Source organism: Salmo trutta, chromosome 8 (genome assembly GCF_901001165.1).
Source record: "Salmo trutta chromosome 8, fSalTru1.1, whole genome shotgun sequence".
Classification (NCBI taxonomy): Eukaryota; Metazoa; Chordata; class Actinopteri; order Salmoniformes; family Salmonidae; genus Salmo; species Salmo trutta.
The window spans coordinates 40228556-40239977 of NC_042964.1; the positions used below are offsets into that span (position 1 = coordinate 40228556).

Genomic DNA, 11422 nt, shown 5'->3' on the forward strand with positions numbered 1-11422 from the left:
GAGCAATCATGGGATGCGATTGGTACTTTGACGGAGCCCAAATTGGGACGCTGGTCATATGTCTGACAGGCTGCTTCCTTATTTAGAATGAAGGTGTAAAAACAGTCCAGTAGTCACCGGAGAGCAATGGCAATCCTGTCCGCCACTTCCTTCGCTGTTTGTTCAGGAAGTTTACACAGCAACACATTTCAGAATTCCTGGAAAGATTTCTGTTTATTATAGAGAGAATGCACTTGCCACCGATTAAAAAAGGAAAACCAATATTAACATGTCACAGGAATGTGAGTGATCTTTCAGTCTATGGGTTCCTTTACCCCCCAACCTGCAGGAAAACGCGGTGTTATTGTCAGCCTTGAACAGACCACATAACGCATACGCCGCGGGGAATGCCTACACGTCAGAGAGTACCATGCTACGTGGTTCCCCAGGTGCTTAGGGTGCCAAGGGGCACAAGTCAAGTCATACCTTGGCAACCACTAAGAGGGGCGCTGTTGCTGATACACAAACAACAGTTACATGAAATCATTGCTTTGCTTTGGTAAAATTCTCATTTGAAAGACAAAGCATTTTGTCTGCTACATTTATATCTATACATTTCTTAAAATCAGAATGTAGACCAGTTTCCATGATAAATAACATTTTAGCCTATAACATTGTATTAACATGTTATTACATAGCAACGATTGTATTGCAATTGTATTTAGGACTACAGGAATGGAGTTGCAGCCTGATTTTTGTTCTTCCAGAAGTGGATATGGACTGTTCTTCCATTTGTGTAATAACATAAAACACTCCATTACTATAAAATAAGCAATGACTGTTGTAAATGTTGTAACTTCCAAAAATTATTGCTATAAAAATTGTAATTGGGACAGTTGTAGTGGGGTACCAAAGAGTCAGCGCATTGCAATATTTTTCACAATTATACAGTTTAAGTGATCTACAGTTCAAGTGAAAGGGGAACAGTAGAATAGGAAAGAATGGCAGAGAGTTTATTCAGCAGTCTGCACAGAACCAACAAGCAGGTACAGAGGCCAACAAACCATTACAGAGGCCAACAAACCATTCCAGAGGCCAACAAACCGCTACAGAGGCCAAAAAAACGTTACAGAGGCCAACAAACCGTTACAGAGGCCAACAAACAGTTACAGAGACCAACAAACCGTTACAGAGGCCAACAAACAGTTACAGAGACCAACAAACGGTTACAGAGGCCAACAAACAGTTAGAGGCCAACAAACAGTTACAGAGACCAACAAACCGTTACAGAGGCCAACAAACAGTTACAGAGACCAACAAACCGTTACAGAGGCCAACAAACAGTTACAGAGGTCAACAAACAGTTACAGAGGCCAAATGTCACGTTCACTGTCCTCAAACTCCCTGTCATAAATCAGCCAAGGCGCAGCGTGCCGGTAATTCCACATCTTTATTTGAGGTGAAACCAAACAAAACAATAAACAGGAAAACAGAAAAGAACGTGACGCAACTGTGGCGCACACAAAACACTCACAGAAATAATAATTACCCACAAACACAGGTGGGGAAAAGGCTGCTTAAGTATGATTCCCAATCAGAGACAACGATAGACAGCTGCCTCTGATTAGGAACCATACTCGGCCAAACAAAGAAATACACAACATAGAATGCCCACCCCACATCACACCCTGACCTAACCAAAATAGAGGAAATAAAACGTCTCTCTCAGGTCAGGGCATGACAGTACCCCCCCCCCCCCCCCCCCGCCCCCAAAGGTGCGGACTCCCGGCCGCAAACCTGAACCCATAGGGGAGGGTCCGGGTGGGCATCTACCCATGGTGGCGGCTCCGGTTCGGGGCGTAGCCCCCGCTCCGCCCGCTGATCCCTCGGACCGTGGATCATCGCCGGAGGCTCTGGACTGCAGACCGACGCTGGAGACTCTGGACTGCAGACCATCGCTGAAGACTCTGGACTGCAGACCGTCGCTGAAGACTCTGGACTGCAGACCGTCGCTGAAGACTCTGGACTGCAGACCGTCGCTGAAGACTCTAGACTACAGACCGTCGCTGGAGGTTCCAGACCGGGGACCGTCGCTGCAGGCTCTGTGCCATGGATCATCACTGCAGGCTCCGCACCATGGATCATCACTGGAGGCTTTGTGCCATGGATCATCACTGGAGGCTCTGGCCATGGATTATCACTGGAGGCTTCGTGCCATGGATCATCCCTACAGGCTACGGGCCATGGATCATCCCTACAGGCTTCTTGCCATGGATTATCACTGGAGGCCCCGGGCCATGGATTATCACTGGAGGCTTCGTGCCATGGATCATCACTACAGGCTCCGGACCATGGATCATCACTGGAGGCTTCGTGCCATGGATCATCACTGGAGGCGTCGGACCATGGATCATCACTGGAGGCTTCGTACGTGGAGCCAGAACGGGTCTCATCGGACTGAGGAGACGTACTGACAGCCTGGTGTGTGGAGCTGCCACAGGGCGTAACAGGCTGGGGAGACTCACTGGAAACTGGGTGCGTGGAGCAGGCATAGGGCGTACCAGACTGGAGAGACTCACTGGAGGCTGGGTGCGTTGGGCAGGCACAGGATATACTGGGCCGTGGAGGCGCACTGGAGGTCTCGAGCGTAGAGCTGGCACAACCCGTCCTCGCTGGATGCTTACTTTCGCCCGGCAAATGCGGGGCGCTGGCACAGGACGCACTGGGCTGTGAATGCGCACTGGCGACACAGTGCACGGAGCCGGCGCAGGATATCCTGGACCGAGGAGGTGTACTGGAGACCAGGAGCACTGAGCTGGCACCACCCTTCCTGGCTGAATGCTAACTCTAGCCCGGCAAATGCGGGGCGCTGGCACAGAGCGCGCCGGGCTGTGAATGCGCACTGGTGACACAGTGCGCATCACCGCATAACACGGTGCTTGCTCAGTCACTCGCTCCCCACGGTAAGCACAGGGAGTTGGCTCAGGTCTCCACCCTGACTTAGCCAATCTCCCCGTGTGCCCCCCCCAAAAAAATGTTTTGCCGCTGCCTCTCGTGTTTCCGTCGTTGTTGATTCTCCCCCGTCCAGCTCGTCTTCCCAGTAAGTGCACGCTGCTTGGCCTTCTTGTGGTGGGTAATTCTGTCACGTTCACTGTCCTCAAACTCCCTGTCATAAATCAGCCAAAGCGCAGCATGCTGGTAATTCCACATCTTAATTTGAGGTGAAACCGAACAAATCAATAAACAGGAAAACAGAAAAGAACGTGACGCAACTGTGGCGCACACAAAACACTCACAGAAATCATAATTACCCACAAACACAGGTGGGAAAAGGCAGCCTAAGTATGATTCCCAATCAGAGACAACGATAGACAGCTGCCTCTGATTAGGAACCATACTTGGCCAAACAAAGAAATACACAACATAGAATGCCCACCCCACATCACACCCTGACCTAACCAAAATAGAGGAAATAAAACGTCTCTCTCAGGTCAGGGCGTGACACCAACAAACAGTTACAGAGTCCAACAAACCGTTACAGAGGCCAACAAACAGTTACGGAGGCCAACAAATAGTTACAGAGGCTAACAAACAGTTACGGAGGTCAACAAACAGTTACAGAGACCAACAAACAGTTACGGAGGCCAACAAACAGTTACAGAGGCCAACAAACAGTTACGGAGGCCAACAAACAGTTACGGAGGTCAACAAACAGTTACGGAGGCCAACAAACAGTTACGGAGGTCAACAAACAGTTACGGAGGCCAACAAACAGTTACGGAGGCCAACAAACAGTTACGGAGGCCAACAAACAGTTACAGAGGTCAACAAACAGTTACAGAGGCCAACAAACAGTTACAGAGGCCAACAAACAGTTACAGAGGCCAACAAACAGTTACTGTTGATGTGCCCCTTGGGCAGGGTGTTTGACCTGGTTGCTCTTTTGGGTATCTCTGGATGGGAGTGTCTGCTAGATGATTAGAATGTCATGTACGTTTTGAACGGCTTCACTACAGGTAGATTGTATGTTTGAAAATTCAACAACACCAAAAAAAAACAGTTACATAGGCGCTTTGCAATCTTCACTCATTAATCTATATGAGCTGCCTGCGCACAGCGCTGTTCAGTGACCGTGGTGCTGAATCAGCGATCTTCTGTTTTCTTTCCGCTGATTGCTGTGTTGTCCATTGTTCCAAATGTTTGGCTGCACTGTTCCGTTTAGTTCGTGCTGATCGAGGTACTGTCCATGAGGCTGACTGTTTGGCCGTACTGTTCTGTTTAGTTCATGCTGATGGGGTAGACCTACTGTCCATGGTGCTGAATGTTTGGGATTGCGCAGTTCTGTTTACTTTGTGTGAATTAGGGTACTGTCCATGGGGCTGAATGTTTGCTCTTGCGTTGTTCTGTTTACTTCGTGCTGATCTGGGCTCTGTCCATGGTGCTGAATGTTTGAGCGTGCGCTATTCAGTTTACATCGTGATGATCGGCGCTCTGTCTGTGGTGCTGAATGTTTGTGCGCCGTGGTATTAGGGGGTATTAATATGCAGTGATGCATCACCTAGCCACACTAGCTTTGTCCAGAGTGGCTCGTCATGTGGTTGCTAGCAAGCCGACAGCATGCTAGGTAGTGCTCAGTATCAACAGCCAATCCAGTAGGGGCTTGAAGCTATAGTGAGCTTCGATTGGTCAATAGCCCCGCAATATTGCTGAGAACTTGCATAAAGTTCAGCTTTCCCAAACTTAAGTCCCGCCTTGGTCACGCTCTCTTGCCCATGCTCGCATCACCCAACGATCCCCCGCCCACTTCGCTTCTCATCACTTTTCTTCCGTTGATAATGAATGGCTTCCGTTGTTTCATCGCCCCACATCGTCTTCATTTAACACGGGCCGTTAGTGCACAACAATGGTCGTCACTATCTGGCCAAGAAGCCCTGGTTTCGTAAAGTCTGATTTTGAACCTAACCCTAAGCTAATTTTTTACTCATACATTTTAACGATATAGCAAATTTTGACTTTGCAGCTTGGCCATAGTGGGAACCCACAACAATGGATTCCTGCAAGCTAGTTAGATGTCTTCATTGTACCTGCTGCTTCTACAATTTAAGTTACAACATCAGTAAACCATGATGAAAAGAACATTTATTGTATGCCTACAGCGTTTAACTTGCTGGGCAAGCAGAAAGTCCTGCAAACAGCATCTGAATAGACAAAAGGAAGATGTCATTGACAAAGTAAACCTTAAATCAATTTTGGGAAGGCTATGTTAATGAGAACCATGCTGAGGCCTTGACACTGACGCTGCTGAGGTCTGAGACACAGACATGGACCACAGAGAGCTTTCAACAGTCTGATTAAAGTGCAGCTAAAACTGCTGTGTGTAATGACAGCCTAACAGATAGTGATTTTAGGGTAGACCTTGCTATACCACCACCATCAGCAGCAGTTTACCACCATATGTCCAGTCCTGACAATACTGCAGGGATGCTTAATGATAATGTATATGTCTAATATTGGCCATCACATCTGCATCGTCTGTACAAAAAAATCATGGCAAAAAAAAATGGATTATCTGTTTTTGTCCAGAATTTCCATATCAAGTGCGTCTGTACTGACAAAATGTAGGGGTTTCATTAGCAGAAATTTAAAAGATCCACTGGCAAATTTGAAGTGCACAGCCGTTATGGGTTGTTTAATGGAATTCACTCTTTGGGACATCCTAAAAAGAATGTTCTGGAACAAAGTTCATATTTCAAATGCTTAGGGGGGTTGCCCAATGGCCACGATAATCTTGTTAATCTGATGAATGACCCCTAAGCACCTCTGCATTTTGAACTGTGACAATACTTTCAAAGCACCAACAGACCATGAGGAGATGATGGCATGGGAGGAAAACTAATGGGTATCAGCCAAGAACATTGCAATTTCGCAGAGCATGTTCTGACATTCTTTCCATTAGCATTTCGAATGGATTATATCACATAGCAAGATTAAAAGACAACACGTCTAGATGCATGAATCCTTGACAGAGACAACTGTACTTGACCCATTAACAGCTGGGTTACTATCCACAGCAATCTGACTAGAATGATACAATTAAACACAGCTGCCTGCAGCACAAGAAGAAAACAGAAACAGTTCAACAGCAACTGCCGTTGTCGAACAAGCTGGGTCTCAAATGTGTGTTTGCTTTCATTTATAATAATATACAACCAATTTCAGAAAACTAAGGATACCATCAAAAAGAGAAATCGTCTACTCTGAGAAGAAGTAACCCCCTCTATGGAGTTCATATCATAGTTTCTCTTCCTCGCTCCCCACCACATTTCTAAGATCTTACAGTTTGTTTGATATGTAGAATATCACTGAGTCGGCAGGATTATTCAACACTGAGGGTGAAAGAGAGATTTTCAGTACTATAAATGATTGATAAGCAAACTCAGCCTAGGCCTACTACTAATCTGGCACAACGGCACATAATATCAAGATGTGATTTAGCCTTGTAAGGTTAACAGCTACAGTGAGGGAAAAAAAGTATTTGATCCCCTGCTGATTTTGTACGTTCGCCCACAGACAAAGAAATGATCAGTCTATAATTTTAATGGTAGGTTTATTTGAACAGTGAGAGACAGAATAACAACAAAAAAATCCAGAAAAATCCATGTCAAAAATGTTATAAAATTATTTGCATTTTAATGAGGGAAATAACTATTTGACCCCTCTGCAAAACATGACTTAGTACTTGGTGGCCAACCCTTGTTGGCAATCACAGAGGTCAGACGTTTCTTGTAGTTGGCCACCAGGTTTGCACACATCTCAGGAGGGATTTTGTCCCACTCCTCTTTTCCGGTTCTTCTACAAGGCAAATAAGGTTTCGCGTCTGACGTTTGGCAACTCGAACGTTCAGCTCCCTCCACAGATTTTCTATGGGATTAAGGTCTGGAGACTGGCTAGGCCACTCCAGGACCTTAATGTGCTTCTTCTTGAACCACTCCTTTGTTGCCTTGGTCGTGTGTTTTGGGTCATTGTCATGCTGGAATACCCATCCACGACCCATTTTCAATGCCCTGGCTGAGGGAAGGAGGTTCTCACCCAAGATTTGACGGTACATGGACGATTTACTTGTATTTAAGAGCAGTTGAAGGCCACGGAAGGAGGGTTGTATGGCATCCATCGTCCATCGTCCCTTTGATGCGGTGAAGTTGTCCTGTCCCCTTCACAGAAAAACACCCCCAAAGCATAATGTTTCCACCTCCATGTTTGACGGTGGGGATGGTGTTCTTGGGGTCATAGGCAGCATTCCTCCTCCTCCTCCAAAACACGGCGAGTTGAGTTGATGCCAAAGAGCTCCGTTTTGGTCTCATCTGACCACAACACTTTCACCCAGTTGTCCTCTGAATCATTCAGATGTTCATTGGCAAACTTCAGACGGGCATGTATATGTGCTTTCTTGAGCAGGGGGACCTTGCGGGCGCTGCAGGATTTCAGTCCTTCACGGCATAGTGTGTTACCAATTGTTTTCTTGGTGACTATGGTCCCAGCTGCCTTGAGATCATTGACAAGATCCTCCCTTGTAGTTCTGGGCTGATTCCTTACCGTTCTCATGATCATTGCAACTCCACGAGGTGAGATCTTGCATGGAGCCCCAGGCCGAGGTAGATTGACAGTTCTTTTGTGTTTCTTCCATTTGCGAATAATCACACCAACTGTTGTCACCTTCTCACCAAGCTGCTTGGCGATGGTCTTGAAGCCCATTCCAGCCTTGTGTAGGTCTACAATCTTAACCCTGACATCCATGGAGAGCTCTTTGGTCTTGGCCATGGTGGAGAGTTTGGAATCTGATTGATTGATTGCTTCTGTGGACAGGTGTCTTTTATACAGGTAACAAACTGAGATTAGGAGCACTCCCTTTAAGAGTGTGCTCCTAATCTCAGCTCGTTACCTGTATAAAAAACACCTGGGAGCCAGAAATCTTTCTGATTGAGAGGGGGTCAAATACTTATTTCCCTCATTGAAATGCAAATCAATTTCTAATATTTTTGACATGCGTTTTTCTGGATTTTTTTGTTGTTATTCTGTCTCTCACTCTTCAAATAAACCTACCATTAAAATTATAGACTGATCATTTCGTTGTCAGTGGGCAAACGTACAAAATCAGCAGGGGATCAAATACTTTTTCCCTCACTGTAGATTAAAATGCATTAATTGACTTGCCTTGACCTCAAACATTAATAGTGTGTGTGTGTGTGTGTGTGTGTGTGGATGTGGAATGATTATAGACGGAACAAAGAAACAGGAAGTTACCCAGAGGGAAATGTGCCAGAGAGTTTTCTTTTGTTATTGGCAGGTCAGCTGTCTCCATACCAATTATAGGGTCCTCTGTTCACACACACACACACACACACACACACACACACACACACACACACACACACACACACACACACACACACACACACACACACACACACACACACACACACACACACACACACACACAGACACACAGACACACAGACACACAGACACACACACAGAATGGGCCGAAGGGTATAGCCATTCATACAGGCTTTGTGTACAAGTGTAAGTAACTGGATATACTGGGATATCAAGCTCTTTCAATTAGGCTTTTATTAACGTGGGGTTAGATGATATTGAAACAACAGCTGGGGAGACCCAATATGCATTGGAAGAGAATTGTTCAAGGATGACATCAGAACCACTAGCATACCCCCAGCAGTGTATTCAGCACAGCTATCTTCAAGCAACTAGCCCAACAAGCACTGTTAGTGTAGCCTATATGATATTGATGCCAACAGCATTCTTTAAACATTGGTTGCTATGAGAAACATTGTGTTGAAAGTCAATACTGTACTTAACAATTGTTGTACGACTGCATGTCTGCTCATCTGTGTTAACAATCCTCCAGACGAGCTTCAATGCCATACAACTCTCCTTCCGTGGCCTCCAACTGCTCTGAAATACAAGTAAAACTAAATGTATGCTCTTCAACCGATCGCTGCCTGCACCTGCCCGCCCGTCCAGCATCACTACTCTGGACGGTTCTGACTTAGGATATGTGGACAACTACAAATACCTAGGTGTCTGGTTAGACTATAAGCTCTCCTTCCAGACTCACATCAAACATCTCCAATCCAAAGATAAATCTAGAATTGGCTTCCTATTTCGCAACAAAGCATCCTTCACTCATGCTGCCAAACATACCCTCGTAAAACTGACCATCCTACCGATCCTTGACTTCGGCAATGTCATTTACAAAATAGCCTCCAATACCCTACTCAATAAACTGGATGCAGTCTATTACAGTGCCATCCGTTTTGTCACCAAAGCCCCATATACTACCCACCACTGCGACCTGTACACTCTCGTTGGCTGGCCCTCGCTTCATACTCGTCGCCAAACCCACTGGCTCCAGGTCATCTACAAGACCCTGCTAGGTAAAGTCCCCCCTTATCTCCGCTCACTGGTCACCATAGCAGCACCCACCTGTAGCACGCGCTCCAGCAGGTATATCTCTCTGGTCACCCCCAAAGCCAATTCCTCCTTTGGCCGTCTCTCCTTCCAGTTCTCTGCTGCCAATGACTGGAACGAACTACAAAAATCTCTGAAACTGGAAACACTTATCTCCCTCACTAGCTTTAAGCACCAGCTGTCAGAGCAGCTCACAGATCACTGCACCTGTACATAGCCCATCTATAATTTAGCCCATACAACTACCTCTTCCCCATACTGTATTTATTTATTTAGCTCCATTGCACCCATTATATCTATTTCTACTTTGCACTTTCTTCCACTACAAATCTACCATTCCAGTGTTTTACTTGCTATATTGTATTTAATTTGTCATCATGGCCTTTTTTGCCTTTACCTCCCTTATGTCACCTCATTTGCTCACATTGTATATAGACTTATTTTTCTACTGTATTATTGACTGTATGTTTGTTTTACTCCATGTGTAACTCTGTGTTGTTGTATGTGTCGAACTGCTTTGCTTTATCTTGGCCAGGTCGCAATTGTAAATGAGAACTTGTTCTCAACTAGCCTACCTGGTTAAATAAAGGTGAAATAAAAAAATAAAAAAATAAAAAATAAAATAAAAATCTAGCAACTAGCCCTTTCAGTACTAACATTCCTGACCATTACATTTCAAGAATTGACATCCCACTGGGCTCAGACGTAATTTCAGCGTCTAGTTTGGATTTAGATTTGGTTATGTTGTCAACTAACGGGAGTTCAACGTGAAACGAACAAAAATGTGACCATGTCGTTTTGCACGTTGATTCAATGTCATAACGTAGATTTTTGTTGTTGTTGAAATTACTTGGAAACAATGTTGATTCAACCAGTTTTTTCCCAGGGGATGAGCAATTCACATTTCAACTTGAACCCCAAACTAGCAGTAACTATGTTGCACGAGCTCATTCAGACTACAAAGCTGAATTTCCATCTTACTGAAAGCAAGCAATAAAACTCACAAAAACAAAGTGGACAAGCATTCACTTCTGTGATATGGTGACAATTAAGAAACCCAGTAATCAATTTGGGATAGACTTGAAATGAAAAGCATTGGATTTCATTTGGAAGGAATATAGGCCAGTCAAGTCAAAGGGGACTGAATACAATGTGGGGACTGGATACAACGTGGGGACTGGATACAACGTGGAGACTGGATACAACGTGGGGACTGGATACAACATGGGGACTGGATACAACGTGGGGACTGGATACAACGTGGGGAATGGATATAACGTGGGGACTGGATACAACGTGGGGACTGGATACAACGTGGGGACTGGATACAACATGGGGACTGGATACAACGTGGGGAATGGATATAACGTAGGGACTGGATACAACGTGGGGACTGGATACAACGTGGGGACTGGATACAACATGGGGACTGGATACAACGTGGGGACTGGATACAACGTGGGGAATGGATATAACGTAGGGACTGGATACAACGTGGGGACTGGATACAACGTGGGGACTGGATACAACATGGGGACTGGATACAACGTGGGGACTGGATACAACGTGGGGACTGGATACAACGTGGGGACTGGATACAACGTGGGGACTGGATACAACGTGGGGACTGGATACAACGTGGGGACTGGATACAACGTGGGGACTGGGGACTATTTTCCTGCTGATGCAGCCGATCCATAATTCATCAGCAGAAAAAGAAGCAGTATGACTTTGCCGTTTGGCATTTCCTACGACTGCAGGAACCGGCAGTGTTGTATTTATTTATTCATTCTGTTTGATGGAGCATGTGCTTGTACATGCATGATACTATGTTCACATACTTATGCATGCCGCTTACTCAGAAACGTAACTGATAGCCTAAGTTATGTACTGTGGATAACATGTGCATACATAACATTCTGACAGGAATAAACACGTGAAAGAGTCAGAGGTG

General features: G+C 45.5%; 1 protein-coding gene across 1 annotated transcript; it reads left to right on the forward strand.

Annotated features, from left to right (window-relative positions):
* Window positions 1-10692: 10692 nt before the first annotated feature.
* Window positions 10693-11169, forward strand: LOC115197963 (keratin-associated protein 6-2-like). Its single transcript, XM_029759629.1, has one exon. The coding sequence runs from the start codon at window positions 10693-10695 to the stop codon at window positions 11167-11169; it is 477 nt and encodes a 158-aa protein (XP_029615489.1).
* Window positions 11170-11422: the final 253 nt, after the last annotated feature.